The following is an 18,883-nucleotide window of genomic DNA, read 5'->3' on the forward strand; positions in this document are numbered from 1 at the left end:
TATTTACCCTTTCACTATCTAATGGTAGGCGTCCACACATCCATCACATTAAACGGATTTTTAATTTTACGTTAGATAAAATCCGTTTGATACAATCCGTACGATGCGGTTCAGTGGACGCACTATGACTTTCTATACAAATTTAACTAAAATCCGTTGATCCGTGGTTAATCCTGGATATTATTTATCTTACTTTCAAAGGAGATGGTCCAAAATTGTATGGAGCCCAGGTCCAGTCATTGTACCCTAGCTGAAATAAAAGAAAATATTTTTTTTAACTATTTTTGATTATACAAATCTACGAATTTACTTTAATTCTTTCGAAATAATATTCATTATCTCCCAAGAAATGCAACACTATTAAGGGTAATAATGGCGGATTGATGACGTTTTCAATGCAGTAATCGGTTTGACGTTTGCTGACAATTGTCATGACATAGTTGCTATAGTGGCGCCATCTTGATATAACTCAAAATCTTGGGTTTTAATTTTATTTATTTCTTTATAATTAGTTACATTTATTCACTTTAATAAATTTTAATAAGATCCTTGTATTTTTAAAATTTTAATGATACGGTGTACAAGATTGGACCTGAAATGGACCATCTCCTTTCAGCCAAATCGGTTTAGTAGTTGCCGCGTTGAAGAGTAACAAACATCCATACAAACGTTCGCGTTTATAATATTCGTAGGATGCTCATGGGCACACGGATATTACCAATGTAGAGGTTGGATTGTTAGCATATCTACAAATAGAAAGACTAAAGTCTTCGAACAGTGCGTGTTGCCAGTGATGACCTATGGTTTCGAGACTTGGTCGCTAACTATGGGCCTCATAAGAAGGCTCAGACTCACACAGCGGGCGATGGAATGAGCTAAGCTAGGAGTATCGCGTGATCGAATCAAAAATGAGGAGATCCGCAGAACTAAAATCACTAATATAGCTCAACGAGTCGCGAAAATGAAGTGAATTCGCAGTTCGAATCTCTTCGAACTGCGAATTCACTTCATTGGACGTTCAACATTTCACTGCCAATGGACGTTGGGGTCCCAGGGTGCTGGAATGGCGACCCCGCACTACAAAGCGCAGTGTTAGTCGACCCCCAACCAAGTGGAGTGGATCAAGCGAGTCGCAGGAATTCGCTGGATGCAGGTGGCTTAGTATCGTGATGTTTGGAAGTCTCTACAAAAGGCCTATGTCCTGCAGTGAACGTCCATTGGCTGATATGATGATGATGACCTACAAATATTGTAACAAGACCGGTTAGCAGAAAGCGCACAGACCAGTAGTTAGTTACCATGGTAGAGCCGTGATAGCCCAATGGATATGACCTCAGTCTCCGATACTGGAGGGCATAGGTTCGAATCTGGTCCGGGGCATGCTTGCACTTTTCAGTTGTGTGCATTTTAAGAAATTAAATATCACGTGTCTCAAACGGTGAAGGAAAACATCGTGAGGAAACCTGCACATCAGAGAATTTTCTTAATTCTCTGCGTGTGTGAAATCTGCCAATTGGGCCAGCGTGGTGGACTATTGGCCTAACCCCTCAACTCAAGCTCAGCAGTGAGCCAAATATGGGTTGATAATGATTATGATGATCTAACTACGCGAATTTGTAACGACCGAATAGCGCGAGCCTCAGACAATCCGCATTGTGCCAGCGTGGTGGACTATTGGTCTAACCCCTCTCATTCTGAGAGAAGACTCGAGCTCAGCAGTGAACCGAATATGGGTTGATAATGATTATGATGATCTAACTACGCGAATTTGTAACGACCGAATAGCGCGAGCCTCAGAGAGTGTCTGGCTGTCTGCATGCTTTTCCTCTAACGCTCTTGTTACAATATTTGCAGGTATGTCATCTTAATTTAACTCCTACAACAGTCGAGATACTAGGGACGCCTTGTTGCGTCCAGTTAAAGCGAGAGAATCGCGGCGAATTCGCCCTTTCTGGACTGAGCTCTAGATCCGCATTGTACGTCAGACGCATCGCATCAAACATTTAGTAATCTTTGTATAGAAACTTATGCACGTACGGTACTGATTCGTATCGTAATCTACCGTAAAATTAAAAATCCAATAAGTTTTATGCGATGGATCCGATACGTACGATGCAGATCAGTGGACGCCTGCCTTAAATCGATGTTCCCTTGCAGTTGATGCAGTCAGCAGTAGTATAGTATTAATCATGATCGCGTCATAGTATTTTACTGAAAATCACACTTCCGGCGATAACTTAGGATATCCGGTTGATAAACTGTTCGCACGCATATAAATAATGTAGGTAAAACATTCGCGACAATGATGGGTTTTTTATTTTAGGGTTCCTTTAGGCGAAATCCAGAATCGTTATGGTCAGTAATCGGTTTAGATTTGAAACTAATCAATCAACCACTAATCACACATAAATTCTAAAATAATCACACCCATTAATGTGTTAGTTGTTTTCTTGAAGCTGTAGTACCTACCTAGTCAAAACTTTTTTTTTCTGCTGCATTGAAAACAGTAGAAGGAGTTGGAGGAGGTCTTTGCCGATTAGCTCGATTTTTTTTCTTCAATGTCTATTTTTAATTTTAATTCTTTGTAATGTATTTATTAGCAACTGTTTATATTTCGGGAAATAAAACGCTATATTATTATTATATACATTCCATAACAAAAATTAATTCACAATGTTCAAGGATCGTGTGTTTTAAAATGAATATATTCGGAGTTAATAATATTTCTTTTGTAAACAGATCTTAAAGTGCATCATATTAGTTATGATGTAGCCGAGTTTTAGGTATTCTAAAATGCAAGGAAATATAAAGGCGTTGATTACATGGATAGTCGGAACTATTTGAATTACTTTGAAAACATAAAAAGTTTTTATGTAATGTAATTCGTTACATTCTTCTATACAAATGCCACCTTAATTGAAATCTAACATACGGAACCCTTTACAACTCAACTCACTCTTGATCAAAAGTACGATAAAATTTTTATTTATATTCGTAACAATTTAGCGTACAGTCAGTCAATTAACTCAAAAGATGCAATCGATACGAATCAATATTAATTAAATATATTTAATTTTTTATATATAGTTAAAAAAATTATAGTATCTTGTGTAGAAAAAATGTCACTTCACTGTTTATTATATTTTATGTTTCTTTTTGGATCAATTTATGCTTATACCAATGGTAAGTGAAGTTGTTTACAATTTGTAATATATTACAGTAAAAATATTACCATAAAACTAGTTTTTATTAGTATTATTAAAAAGTTTTCGCCCCAAACAGTTTCGCCTGTATGCACTCGTATGTAGCATGAATATTGAAGCATTATAAAAAGTGTGATTAATTTGTGCACAATTATTAAGGATCGATGGCTATATTTATTTATTTTTTTGATTGATTTATGAACAAATTTTTAAAATTGTTACTCTAAAAATGAAGGACTTTCCATACAAAGTTTCAACCCCTATTTCACCCCCTTCTCATTTTATTTTCGTAATAAAAAGTATCCTATAACCTTCTCCGTATCCGTCTTAAGCCATGCCAAGTTTCATTTGAATTCATTCAGTAGTTTCAGCGTGATGCCCAAATAACAAAAAAAACACGGACAGACCGACAGACAAAAAATAGAAAAAAAAATATTTTTAGCTTCAGTATCGATTATGTAATGCCCCCAACAAAATTTTTCAAAATATCTTCAATGAACCTACAAAATTGGACCTGCTACAGTTTTATTATAAGTATATATATATAGATATTTTTTTTTTAATAATAATTTATTTCAGGCTCTTTAAGCTGCTCTTTCCGAGATGGTACATCCTGTGGATGGGACAATGATGAAGAGTCTTGGGACAAGTGGGAATTGAACTATTATAATGTTTACGGTATTTTTTTTATCAAATTTTGCTTCTATACTGAGAATTTTATTAAACTGATGATTACAAAATCGGAGGATAAATATTTTTATAGTTCGACTAAACCCTTTTTGAAAGCTGATAGACGTTGGGGTCCCAAGGGGTTGGAATGGCGACCCCACACCGGAAAGCGCAATGTTGGTCGACCCCCCACTAGGTGGACCGAAGACATCAAGCGGGTTGCCGGGAGCCGCTGGATGCTGGCGTCTCAAGACTGATGTGCTCGGAAGTCCATGAAAGAGGCCTTTGTCCAGCAGACGTCCATCGGCCGATAATGATGATGATTAAGATGATGATGATGAGGAATGATTTAAAAAAAAAACACGTCACACTTTTTTCCCGGGTTAAACGTGCGCCCAAAAGTTGAAAACACCTTACTTCGGTTAAGTCATCGACAGATTTATTTTGACATTTTAAAATATTAAAAATAATTATGTTATATGTTAAAAATAAGTTTTATTTATTTTCAGTACGAATACCTTATTTCAAAGGCACTACTATAAGAAATTGCTCGGCTCGGTTGGTTTCACCGCGTTATGATAGTCACTTGTCTAGAAATGGCTGTTTCTCCTTCGTATATAAAATGACGACAACAGACAAGCCATATACAAGGTAAGAAAACTTTCTTTTGATTAAGATTTTGTATTGTAAAACTGTGTAAAACAAATTAGTCCATTGAAAAGTTACATTTGTGGTTGCGTTTTTTAGAGGACACATTTTTTTTTTGCTGTGTAAGGGGGGGGGGGGGGGGGTCAGTGTAAAGCTAAAAAAGTTTGTGGGGTCCCCAAAAAAAAAGTTATATGGAAAAATATTTTTTTTTTGTAATTTCTAAACATTTTTGCTTATGACTATTTTGTTTATTGTTCTACGACAAAAAGTTACTAAACCAAAGTTGTAGAAAATTTAATTTGTTAAAAAAAATATTAACAATTTTTTTTATCAGATAAACAGTTTACGAGATATATCGTAAAAACCATTTCAACCCTTATTTTCAAGATGGCGGCCGCGGGACAAGAGTGGCGACCCCACAAACTTGGTTTTAGATTTGTACTGTACTGTACAAATCTAAAACCAAGTTTGTGGGGTGTTGTTTTTAACTTTAGTTTAAAATTTCGACTATTACTACCATATTAGAGAGACTAACATTCCGAAGGACCACAGTTTAAAAGTGAATAAATATTATGACCTAACGAATGAACAACTAAAAATGGCTATGTAGTTAGTCTGTACGCCGTAGAAGTAGGTGCGAGAGGATTACCAGCAAAGTCTCTCTATAACTTGCTTAAAGACCTTGGTCTCTCTAGAAGTGCAGCTAGTTCTATATTAGAACGAGTGTCCAAAGCTGGTCTAATAGGATCTTACCAAATTTGGATAGGTAGGGAGAACAACACGAGCAGAGAAAGGGAGTGTTGATCGATCGTCAAGGAATTCCTTAACCCTACATCCAGTAGTCACAAGTTCTGGACTTTGCTTGGTGTTTTTCTCTCTACCACGCGATGGACCCGGCACCCGCACGGTGAATCCATGGAATGCTAAGATATTCGACTCAAATTAAATTGTGACATAATCTTGACCTTCCAAAAGTGCTAATAAACTAAGCCTAAGTGAAATAAATGAAGTTTGACTTTGACTTTGACATCATTTAACTACTGAACAGAACCACCGCCTTCCGAGTATATCAAAAGCCTCATCACATGACCCCCAAAGCGTTAATACAACTCAGCGACGAAGAAAAATTGAATTACATGATATTTGAGATTTGGGGAGATCTTGGAGAGCAACATTATACATCTGTATCAACATTGATGCAAACGTATGACGACTTTCAGGTATGTTCATTAACACATTCGCTGCGTTACGAGGTCAATTGACCTCGTCATAAATTTTAATATGTCAGGCCAATGACTAACCCCTATCATTATGAGAGGAGACCTGAGCTCAGTAGCGAAGTTTAGTGTTAAAAATTTAAAATAAGAACACATGTTAATTTATACATTTATTAATTTAATTTATATTAAAACTACTCAAAATCAAATTTTGTATCTGTTATGTATAATAAATGTAACATTAAATAAACATAAAATAAACTATAAATAAAATAACATAAGCAATAAGCCAATATTTTTAGTGAGGATGAACCTGATGCTTTAATAATAAATATATAAGATAGTATGATGTAAGTAAATAGGTACTATCAGTGTTATGTTAAAATCCACTACCGTGGACCCCCATTTTCATTTCATTAACATGACCCCCAATTTTTTTTTTCAGTGACGTAGACCCCTTGCAGGTTGTCATAGACCCCTAGACCAGTTTGGGAATCACTGCTCTAAGTGTTCATTTACACGAGCGTCAGCTGCTACCTCAGACCAATTATAGAAGGACCTGTATCGCACTCATAGTCACGAACAAATTTGTCTGTCATTTTCTGAAGAAAATGAGCTTAGATTTGGTATATATCTTATACTAAACTAGAAGTTTTTGCCCGTTTTTTACACCATTCAATTGCACAAAAAGGTATTTTTATGGAATTCTTTAACCGACGAACATGATTACAACTATTTAACATCGATACTATAGAGACAGTTTCTATAATCGCATTAGATCGCTGATCATATACTTGTACAGAAAAGTAACGTCTAGCGAGGCAGCTCCTATACAATAATTGGTCTGAGGCTGCTACCGACGACTGCAGTCGACTGCGGTCGTCGGTAAAGTTGCCGCTCGTGTAAATGAACCCTAATAGAAAAACGTGCTCAACAGTGAACTGAATATGGGTTTGACATTATTCTTTATTTTCAGATTGTAATAGAAGGTATTTACAGTCTTGATCGTATGTATATGACAATAAATGACGTAGCCATTCTTCAGGGGAGTGAGTGCACAGCCGCCAAAATATCTGCGTCAACTCCAGGTGTGTTGACACTTTAATGTACTGTATAATTTTTTTTTTTTTATTCTTTACAAGTTAGCCCTTGACTACAATCTCACCTGATCGTAAGTGATGCAGTCTAAGATGGAAGCGAGCTAACTTGTTAGGAGGAGGATGAAAATCCACACCCCTTTCGGTTTCTACACGTCATCGTATCAGAACGCTAAATCGCTTGGCGGTACGTCTTTGCCGGTGGGGTGGTAACTAACGGCCGAAGCCTCCCAACAGCCAGACCTGGACAAATTAAGAAAATCTCAATCTGTCCAGCCGGGAATCGAACCTAGGACCTCCGTCTTGTAAATCCACCGCGTATACCACTGCGCCACGGAGGTCGTCAAATTAATAAGCATAATATAGTTTTCCTGTCCATTTTACGTAGATCCGTATTCTGTAAGTCATTTCACAAATAATCACATTATGTATGTTCTATTTTTAACCGACTTCCAAAAAGGAGGAGGTTCTACGTTCGGCTGTATGTATGTTTTTTTTTATGTATGTCCAGCGATAATTCCATCATTTATGGACCGATTTTTAATTGATTGATTTGATGAAACCTTTTTGTTTACAGATTCAATGTTTTATGAATTTACATCTACTACCCTCATACCGACGACAAGCAGCACGACGACGCCTGTAACAACAATAACACCAACAACAACAACAGAGATATTTTTGGAAACAACGACAGAAATGTTGTTGGAAACAACGACAGACATGTTGTTGAAAACAACGACAGATATGTTGTTGGAAACAACAACAATGCTTCCACCACGTGGCGTTAATGGTAAATACCTCTAACCTTGGACACAGTAAAGATATTACAAGCAGTATAATAACTCGGCCGTATTTTTGAAATAAATACCTACAGCCGCGCGGTACGTAAACATGTCATAGGGCTGCCCGCATGCAGCAATTTAATTACATTTGCTAACTTTGTGTTTCCACTTAGTTTTGTGATTGTAAATAAACTTTTTTTATATAAACAAATAAAATACTTTGTAAATTGTAGTAAAATGGGAAGTGATAAATAAAAATGCGTGTTTTTTGATTGGTTGATTTAATTAAGGCTGATACTACGTCAATGATCTTGAAGGATTGGTCGTATTCTTAAACATATTTATTTCGGTGATGCCATCTAGGTATTACCTCCACACTACGTGAACAAATAAAAAAAAAGATAAATACCTTCATGAAATTGTAGTGATTTAAAATAGATAATGAAACAATGAACAAACGCACTAATTGTCCCTACGATACGATAGTTCCCCTAGATTTCTCTAGGATGCCATTATCAGATCCTGACATGAAAAAAATGGGACTAACCTGAAAGAATATTCATCCAAACAAAAAAGAAACGGTTTACAAATGACGGAAATATCGCTGTAAATACGATACGATTCTTTTTGGAAGTCGGTTAAAATTCTTGTCACCAATGCCAAGCTGAGCAAAAGTTTTATGAGCTTGCACATTAAAGTGCATAAAATCCGCCATTTTGATTTTTTAAGAACTAAGTTACCCAGTGACACTCGGCCTATCTAGACGAGTCTAATGACATATCATTTATCAGTATGTGTGCTTGGCAAATTTGTTCGTAACACTCCCGAAGGTCGGCGCGGTCCGGGAGGGGGGTAACGATGCCCAGCGCGTACGACTTCACACCCGCGCAGTCCTTTCCTCCCGTCGCCCGCATACAACAACAAGTCATAACATTCAAACACATACTCCTCCTTTGGGCTTCGCCGCAGTCGGGTAACAAAACACAAATGATCCGAGCACAGTCACACAATACATTGTACAAGCAGTCGAGGTTTTAATACAAGCTTATCGTACCTACTGTATCGTGATTCATGAACCGCGTATAGCTACATATTTCAATCGTGTCAATCACTTTCCTTTACTCTATTCACTTTATTTACTAATCCAGATACCTACCTTTATTCTGGAGATAAAAGGAAATACCTTATCCATTAAAAAATACAAGATTATGTACCTACCTACTAATAAGTAAATTTATTTTAAAGTTAACCTTTCAGAGTTTCCAGGTAACTTAAAAAAAGTTATCTCTGGATGGGATAATTTTGAATTCATGCATCCAAAAACGGCACAGTATTTCCTACTGGTCATAATTAAAAAAATCTAATACTATTAATACACTTTACTCTGTTAATACACCGTGCGTTCGTTCGTCACCGCGGCACAGTCGCGACTGTCTTCACCCTACGATCACCCCATGTTCAAGGAGCGTAGGTATAGCTCGCGTTTCGACCTCTAGTATGAAGTCCAACTACTGGTTGTAATATCTTTTCTGTGCCTTGGACATATGTCTGTATTCAAGGCTAGTTTTGTGTTGCTATTTATGTAAAGTGATGAAACAATGTGATAGCCCAGTAAATATGACCTCGGCCTTTGAGTTGGAGTCGAGTCAGTTCGAATCCAGTCCGGGGCATGCGCCTACAACTTTCAGTTCTTTTAAAAAAATTATCTTATTTAAAAAAATTATATAACCTTATTATGTCAAACGGTGAAAAAAATTATACTAAGGAAACCTACATTACTAAAATATTTTATTAAATCTCTAGGTGTGTGAAGTCTGCCTATTCGCATTGGACCATATTAGCCTAACCCCTGATTCTGAGAGGAGACTTGTGCTCAACGATGAGACGATTATTATTTTTTTTAATGTTGATGATGACGATGCAGTTTAATAATTAAGGTTCTGGTTAGGTTAGGTTAGTATATCCGCTTATCGTCTCCAAAGAGTAAAAAGAATCCATAGGGTTGGTGTACTATTCTATATCAATATCCTAAGACGGTTATTGACATGCCAGTGCGTAAGTTTAAGCAATGTGTTAAAACATTTACAATTTACGAATTTGTTAATGATAAAGATATTCGGAAACCATTGGATCAGCTGCTTCCATTTTTTGAACACGTTTGACATTGACATGATTTTATTTTTTGTAAATTATAATAATGTACGTTATTTTCAAAGATCAACTGTTGAGTTTCTTACCGGCTCTTCTCAACTTGACGTTTCAAAAGTGCATGTAAAGGAGATGGTCCATTTCAGGTCCACTCTATCATTAAAATTTTAAAAATACAAGGATTTTATTTAAAAAAATTAAAGTGAATAAATCGAACTTAATAAAAAGAAATAAAAACCCAATATTTTGAGATAAATAAAGATGGCGCCCATAAAACAACTATGACATGACAATTGACAGCAAACGTCAAATCGATTACTGCATTGAAAACGTCATCTATCCGCCATTATTACCCATATTAGTGTTGCATTTCTTGAGAGATAATTATTATTTCAAAAGAATTAAAGTAAATTCGTAGATTTGTATAATCAAAAATGGTTAAAAAAAATATCATCTTTTGTATCCGCTAGGGTACAATGACTGATCCTGGGCTCCATACAATTATGGACCATCTCCTTTAATCTGCTTGAAACAAACGAATTTTGATTTTGAAGAAATTCATCAATTGCGTAACCTTGACGTAGTAAATGTTTCTATGTACTTATATCTTGGTTTACGACTGTCTTGGGGACCTTGTTTTCTGTGGAGGTAATGTGATTTGAAAATGATTTTAGATTCCTTGAGCTGTGATTTCCACAACAGTGATCTGTGTGGATGGACGAACGACGTCGGGGCTACTGATGGGTGGCTTGTTAACATTGCCGTTTACCCTAGAACTCATGGTAAGCTACTATTCCACTATACTATTATTGTAAACACAGAACAGCCCCCTGTTCTGTGTTTACAATAATAGTACAGTTCACAACTACCCATTTTATTTCAGGTTACTTCCGCTACAAGTACTTTAACGATTCGCCATTTCTGGGAAACAGGACGCTTAGATTGGTGTCTCCTTTATACAGTCGTGTTTTAGACGGAGAAGGATGCTTTTCCTTCTCTTACTGTATGTATACAGCTACACATAACAGGTGAAAAGCTTTTCATAGATTTAATAGACATAGATTTATAACACATAGATAATGAAGTCGCAGGATTCGTAAGCCGTTTTATGTTTTGTTTTTCTTTTTTTTTTATTGTTTACAAGTTAGCCCTTGACTACAATCTCACCTGATGGTAAGTGATGATGCAGTCTAAGATGGAAGCAGGCTAACATGTTAGGAGGAGGATGATAATCCACACCCCTTTTTGGTTTCTACACGACATCGTACCGGAACGCTAAATCGCTTGGCGGTACGTCTTTGCCGGTAGGGTGATAACTAGCCACGGCCGAAGTCTCCCACCAGCCAGACCTGGACCAATTAAGAAAATCTCAATCGGCCCAGCCGGGGATCGAACCCAGGACCACCGTCTTGTAAATCCACCGCGCATACCACTGCGCCACAGAGGTCGTCAAAAAATGTGACCCGAAATAGGAGCCCTTGACGCATCGTTACGCTACGATAAGTACACTTGTGTGCGTGTCGGTGAGGGTAATTAACTTGTCTCTTACGCTCACATAGTCACAGAAGTGGCTTACGTTTGGAGTGAACAATAGGGCAGTTAACTCATATCAAATTTAATATAAACAATATTAATCACATTATTTATCGTGTAGTACATGGGATAAGGGTCCGAAATATATAGATATCAGTTAATAAAAGTTAAGGATTTCTTATTAAACTTAATTTAAATATCACGATTTTTTCAAATTTTCCAAACGTCAAAAACGCTGTCGTCCATTTTGTGACGACTAACACACTTGATGTACTAAACGTCGAACTAATTGGTATTTTTTTTGTCAAAGGCTTCTTTTGTATAGGATTTATTATAGTGACGTCATGAAACAGTTAAACTATAGACTGTAATGGCTGACAGGCGTTTTGGCTCGTATTGTCAAAAACATATTTTATTAATTAAAACTTTCATGTAATTATGTCTCAAAAAATATGAAAAAAAAAATCAGTCTAGTAGAACGATACTGAACTATTTAAAACGATTTAAAAAATAGTGTCAACTAGCCTATTGTTAGGTGTTGTAGGTCTTTAGGTTATTAGTCTAAGTTTTCTAATTGGGGATGATGACTAGGTTTGAATATATTGATTTTTATGATACATCGGGTAAACAGGGTCAATGTTAACTAATTTATATATAAAAAGCAAAGATTGTCTGGATATTTGCAAAATAAATGAGATTATAAAATTTCAAAATCTATTAAAAATCTTTTATCGTAATTAGATGAAAATTCATACAGTTTTAGCTTCCTTACATTAAATGTGACATTTTTAAATAAATGAACTATAAACATTAACGCACAAATAACAAAGATATTAGTAATTTTGTTTTTACGCACATACAAATCTAACGATCATTATATTGCCTGCGACGTCATTAGTTCATGCCATTTTGTATGCGGCGTTTTTAGGGATCCGCGGCAGCGCCGCAAATCCGACCCTTTAGATCCCTGTAGCTCCGAAAGTAATGATCGCAGATACCCTGTTGCTTTTACAAAATTGCTTTACTATTAGCGTACTCTTAATTTATATACAATTTAAAAAACTGTCATCACCCCTATTATTATTCAAGCACTATTATTGAAGTAACCTTTCTATTTTACTCTCTGACTCTAACAATATCTTTCATTCATTTATATATTTAGATTATAGATTATATTTTAATTTGTAGGAATTCTTCTATTCAAGTTTACCAGAAACCTTACTTCATTTCTCTTGAAGAATTCGTCAACAGCGAAGATATGAAGAAGGATTATATACTTTTCGGGGTTTGGGGCAACTTGGGCTATGATTGGTTTAATTCTGTATCAATACTTAGGCAATTGGATTATGACTTTCAGGTAAATATAATATTGTAATTGAAAACCATACATTTTATTTATATTCCTACGGGAACAAGAACCATGTGGGTGAAACCGCGTGGTGTCAGTTAGTATATTATATACGCCGTAGTTGCAAAGGAAGGGTCGTAACTCCTAACATACAATACCTACATTGTGTTCTTATTAGACAAATCCTATCCTACTAATATTATAAACGCGAAAGTTTGTATGGATGTTTGGATGTATGTTTGGATGTTTGAATGTTTGTTACTCTATAACGCCGATACTACTGAAGCGATTTAGCTGAAATTTGGAATGACGAATGAACGAATGGATACTATTTATCCAGGCCAAGGCCCAATGCGGATTGGCAAACTTCACAGACGCAGAGAATTAAGATAATTCTCTGGTATGCAGGTTTCCTCACGATGTTTTCCTTCACCGATTGAGACACGTGATATTTAATTTCTTAAAATGCACATAATTGAAAAGTTGGAGGTGTATGCCCCGGAGTGGAGCCGTGATAGCCCAATGGATATTACCTCTGCTTCCGATTCTGGAGGGCGCAGGTTCGAATCCAATGCTAAATAATAAAATGATAATAATAAAATTGCTTTTAGATCATCATAGAAGGCGTAACCTCCGAGCAACGCGTGTACATGGCAATCGATGACGTAGCCATTCTACAAGGGAGAGAATGCACAGCCGCCACAATCGCCGCAACTACTCCAGGTGCATATACAGGGTGTTGACGAGTCCACATATAGGAGCCGGACTACTTCTTTTTTTATTGAGAATATACAAAAAGGAACTTAAGCCAAGTTGCCTCGACTGGTGACAGAAGGGCTGGCTCATTTTTTGCGCAAAGGATCGGCCTGGCTGTCCAGCGCGGAAATGCAGCCAGTATTCTTGCCACCACGTGGGCATGATTTGTATAGTTATTAGGATATGTTAGCTTATGTTCCATATTGTATTCTTTCTCAATAATAAAAAAAAAACTTAAGCTAACTTATAACTATACAAATCTTGTCCACGTTGAATGGTGACAAGAATACTGGCTGCATTTCCGCGCTGGACAGCCAGGCTGATCCTTTGCGCAACAAATGAGCCAACCCTTCTGTCATCAAGGCAACTAGCCGCGGTGAAGTGATTCGTTAAAATTTTCTAGTGACTCCATGGCCCAAGGGTTTCCTCGGCAAAAGGTACAAATATGTAACTCTCCGTCAGAGAGGCATACTTGAGCCACTTACCGGTTTCAGCTTATTCTGCTGCGGCTCCCGGTCTTGATTCTGTCTCCCTGATATGACACGGTGCTAACATGTCAACGCATGTAGCGACATTAGAGCCCGCCCCATTTCCCTACTACATAACTATATTTTTCAAGTAAAAAGTTTTTTTTTAGAATTCAAACTATCGTGAGTGTTATTCATATTAATTGATTATGAAACACGGCTAAAACTCGAGTGATTACGGCTTGTTATGGAAGAGCGGAGCCTTCTGTCACAGGAGTGTACAACTCTTAAAAGAAGAAGTTAACGAAATAAACTATTTTTATTTATTTAAAATTTAAACCGTTTACTAAGAGCTCATGAAGGTGTGAAAAAATCAAATCTCTTAGTTTACGTGAAAAGATGCAGCCGTTTATTTAAACGCCTAATACGACATTTTATGTAATAAAAAACTCAGTACTTCCCATATGAAATGTGGCAAGTAAAATCGCTTTAAATCACAAGTACCTACAAGAAAATATCTCAACACTCTACGTTTATATTTGAATCCTAAAAAAAACAGAAAGTCTGAAAACCGGGAAAAGCTCGGCAAAAACTGTGCAATTCTATTTCTGAACAACTTATAACTTACTGAATAACGCAAGGAAGCCTTATAGTTTCGCCATGTCCATCTGTTCGTTCATCTGTCGACGTAATTGAAAAAAAAAAACTGGGGTTTCTTACCTGCATTCGAAATGAGGATGAATTTTTTATCGTCTATTCTATGGTGGGGTATTACATACGGGATTACACTGCTCATTTAATTAACTGAACCGTACACTGCGCCGTTTTTTTTTACTAAATTTCTTTAATTTTAATATAAACGTTTACTTATACCATTCCTCTTTTTATTCCATCAGATTGGCGATTCTTTGAAACTACTAGTACTACATCAAGAACTACATCAACCTCGAGGCCGACTACAATGTCAACAACAACAACAACAACAACAACAACAACCTCATGGCCAACAACACCGCAACGACAAGGAGCTATCGGTAAACTTATGTTGTTTCGATGTGAATTTTAATTACAAGATCTAAGCGTACAGAAATATGGAAGCAACTTTGGTTTATATTTCATTACTACGAGTATGTTGACAATTATTACTATTCTATACGCTTGTCATCTGAATTTAAATTCACTTTCCACAATAGTAAATAAAACAGACTTCTGTATACTGATTTTATAACAGAGAACATTTTTCTGAGTTAATTTCATGAAAAAAAAATTTTAGCAGACTCAGAAGTGATTACAAAAATAAGAAAACTAATGCCGAACAAAGGCTATCATTCACAACATTTGTGAGGACATCTTAAATAACAAATCATACTGTAACCATAATAAGACCGTAGAATGACCTTGAGTGAAGTAACGCACTTGTGAACGATGTGTATAGGGTTAAAGGTTAAAGGTACCTTTGACTGTTAACAAACACTCCCCTTTTCCACTCAAGTCACTCTCCCCACCTATCCCAAGTAACCCATAAAGAATTACACAACAAGAGATGTGGACGCCTCGAACGCCACGAGCACACTGAAGCCAACACGAGATCGAGCGACGTCATATAAACTCAGACTACTATTTCCTACACTATTTATTAAAAACATGTAAATTTAAAAGCGGCACCGTTTTTGCAACGCGGCGATAACAAAATATACCTATATTTATTGTTATTATTATTATTTTCAGATATACCTAGTTTTTGTTCGTTCCACACTAATAACACCTGTGGATGGGAGAATGATAAAACAGCGTTTGGCAAATGGAATGTGAATGACAAATATGCTTACGGTAATTATACTTACGAGGAAAAACATTTAATATTCTTCACGCATTCTATTCTTCTCCAATGTTTTTACATCAATGATTCAATTGAAGCGCAGTGTTGGTCGACCCCCCAATAGGTGGACCGAAGACATCAAGCGGGTTGCAGGGAGCCGCTGGATGCTGGCGGCTCGAGACCGTTTTGTTTGGAAGTCCATGCAAGAGGCCTATGTCCAGCAGTGGACGTCCATCGGCTGATGATTCAATCAATCAATTATTGTATTTGCGTTTACATCTAGTTTGTAAGGTTTGCTGAATGAAAAAAAAAATGGAAAAAGAAGTTATCTATTATTTATTAAGGAAAATCAACCGCTAATACATTAAATTCATGCTTACATTTAATTACATTGATAAATTAGGTTAGGTTAGGTTAGGTTAGCTATTAAGAGATTTTCACAACTTTCACAATTTTTAGATATTATGTTCTTCACTTCTTAGTTATAGATATCCATTAATTCATAGGTACAACAAACTCTAAGATATCAAGTATATACTATACATAGAGAAAACAATTATAATTTAATTCACAAAAGTAATAAGTAATTTAATTAATAGGTACAATATATTACAAGTTTGGCACGAGAAGTCCAAATACTATTTTAAGTAAAATTATAATTAAAATTAAGAATAATTAAATTTAAAAATGTCAGTTATATAATATGATTAAAAGATAAAAATGATAAAAATGTCAAATGGTACAATTAAGGTTGCAAATAAAACAAAAAAAAAACAATTGGTACGAATGAAAGAAATTAAGAACTAAACAATAAAAATGTTAAAAAAAATACGATCAATAGTTAAAAATTAAAAATATGTCAATTTATACAACTGGAAGAGATTATTACAATTAAAAAAAACGGTAAAGAGTAAAAATGTCAGGGATTAAAAGTGTCAATTATTTTACGTCTAAAGTCAGAATATCTATTGAAGAATAAGTCAATTTCATTTTGAATTTTTACGAGATTATTATAAATGTCAGATATTCTTGGTATGGGAGAGTGTTTACCTAACTTTGTCCTACATGGCTTGTGAAATAATAAACTGCAAGGATACCGAGGTGCGTTAGTTCTTGGTGCTCTAATCGCAAACCTGTGAACCAGCTCCGGACAATCAATTCTATTATTAAATAAATTATACAAAAATGTCATCGCCATCAGCTGTCGTCTATTTTCAAGTCTGTGCTTCTTATAAAAGTTTAATCTGTCACTATAATTTTGGAGATTTTTATTAAACCTATAAGAGAGCTGCCTCATAAATCGTTGCTGTACTCTCTCAATACGCATTATATGAAGTTTAGTGTAAGGGGACCAAACTGCACAAGAATATTCAAGGTGGCTTCTTACATACCAATCAAATAGTCTTATTAAAGAGGCACATTGTTTAAAATTTTTGGAACTCCTGAAAACAAATCCCAATGACTTATTAGCCAGACCAATAGCTTTATCTATATGGGGTACAAAAGTTAGTTTGCTATCCAGAACAACTCCTAAATCACGGATCTTATCCACCTCAGTCAACCGCCTGTCGTTTATGTTATATACAGATTTTATTTTATTTTTTTTCCGCGTGAATTTAATGTGGTAACATTAGTCAACGTTCAGAGACATTTTATTTGTATAACACCAATCGCGTAGGTTAATCAAATCATCCTGTAATAATTTCGTATTATGGTCGCACTTAATAACTCGCGTTAATTTAAGGCCATCGGCAAAAAGAACACAACACTAAATTATTTTTTTAGTGACAGTGCCCTTTTTCGAGGAAATGTGGAGGAGGAACATCACGGCTCACTATATTTCTCCAGTTTACAGTCATGTTTTAGAGAAAGATGGTTGTTTCGTAACTTCATATAAAATTATGGCAGATAAATTGGATGGAGGGTAAGAAGTTTAAGTTTTTTTTTTCATTCATCGTGGAATTTAGTTTTTCAAAAATCCCTCGGGAACCATGGATAAAAAGTAGCCTATGTGTTCATCCAGGCTATAATATATCTTTATACCAAATTTCAGCTAATTCGGTCCAGTAGGCGAGGCGTGAAAGAGTAACAAACATTCATATCGTCAAAATTATCAGTTTTCGCAAATCTCGAGAAACCATGGATTTTTCAGGATAAAAAGTAGCCGTAGGATTAAAAGTTATATTAGATATTAACCTTTTGACTCCTAAATGGACGACCGGTCGCCCATCGTACCCGTTACGTGAAATATAAAAAAATATTAAGTAAACTAAGGGCAATAGGTCATCACGTGGTAGAGAGAAAAACACCAAGCAAAGTTAAGTAATTCCTTGACGATCGATAAACACTCTCCTTCTCTGCTCGTGTTGTTCTCCCTACCAATCCAAATTTGGTAAGATCCTATTAGAGCACCTACTACCTACCTACTAGTCTTATTATGTACATTAATGAAATATATTTTTTACATAGATACACCGGTCTACGAATATACCAAATGCCTAAATCTCTAACCGTGGAAAAATTACTTAGAAGCATTTACGAATTTAGGAGTTTTTTCATTATTTTCGAGACGTTTGGTAACCTTGGCGACAATTACTATGACTCAGTGTCGGAACTGAACCAGTTTGTTGATGACTTTCAGGTATGTTTTGTTTACATAATCTAAGAACTTATTTACTGCTTATCTTTAGCTTCGTCTTTTTCATTTGCCACGATCTTTCTGTCGACTAATAGGAATATGCATTCCTATTAGTTATGTAAGACTTTTTACAAAATATATTGACTCCTACCAGATAAAGTAATTGTTGATGAAAAGGAAAAAGTATACCCACGATATTTAAGATACGTGATATTCTATTTCTTAAAATGAACCCAACTGAAGCGTTGGAGGTGTTTGCCCCATGTCCTTCGTCTGAACAAAGTCGGTCGTCTTCGTTGAAATCGTCTGACCTTCGGAGGTCATAACCGTGGATATCACCTCCGAAAGCAGACGTCATTGTCACGTCTCTACTAAGTTGAAGTATAATTGGTATTTTATAAACATTGTTAAAAATTAAAAATAATATCTATTAATAAATAATTGAGAGAAATAGTAAAGGTACAGATATTATGTAAACAAAACTGCACATTTTTATTAAACTTATGATTTTTATCGTTTATACATATAAGTCGTTCATAGTATGATAGTTTATGA

At 35.7% G+C, this 18,883-nt stretch overlaps 1 protein-coding gene across 2 annotated transcripts in view; it reads left to right on the plus strand.

Moving 5' to 3' along the window:
- Positions 1-3,023: 3,023 nt before the first annotated feature.
- The window catches only part of LOC112049605 (uncharacterized), a 23,049-nt gene continuing 7,189 nt past the window's right edge, over positions 3,024-18,883 (plus strand). Inside the window, exons 1-14 of one of the 2 annotated variants that reach the window (XM_052889328.1) lie at positions 3,024-3,183; positions 3,783-3,881; positions 4,382-4,523; positions 5,569-5,740; positions 6,714-6,825; positions 7,412-7,627; positions 10,442-10,549; positions 10,651-10,795; positions 12,489-12,657; positions 13,260-13,371; positions 14,768-14,905; positions 15,600-15,701; positions 17,476-17,614; positions 18,160-18,331. In XM_052889328.1, coding sequence (XP_052745288.1) covers positions 3,120-3,183; positions 3,783-3,881; positions 4,382-4,523; positions 5,569-5,740; positions 6,714-6,825; positions 7,412-7,627; positions 10,442-10,549; positions 10,651-10,795; positions 12,489-12,657; positions 13,260-13,371; positions 14,768-14,905; positions 15,600-15,701; positions 17,476-17,614; positions 18,160-18,331 — 1,890 coding nt within the window. In that variant the 5' untranslated portion in view covers positions 3,024-3,119. The remainder of the gene's footprint in view (positions 3,184-3,782; positions 3,882-4,381; positions 4,524-5,568; positions 5,741-6,713; positions 6,826-7,411; positions 7,628-10,441; positions 10,550-10,650; positions 10,796-12,488; positions 12,658-13,259; positions 13,372-14,767; positions 14,906-15,599; positions 15,702-17,475; positions 17,615-18,159; positions 18,332-18,883) is intronic. The other variant, XM_024087560.2, reaches the window with a different exon arrangement.

Source organism: Bicyclus anynana, chromosome 25 (genome assembly GCF_947172395.1).
Source record: "Bicyclus anynana chromosome 25, ilBicAnyn1.1, whole genome shotgun sequence".
NCBI classification, from domain to species: Eukaryota; Metazoa; Arthropoda; class Insecta; order Lepidoptera; family Nymphalidae; genus Bicyclus; species Bicyclus anynana.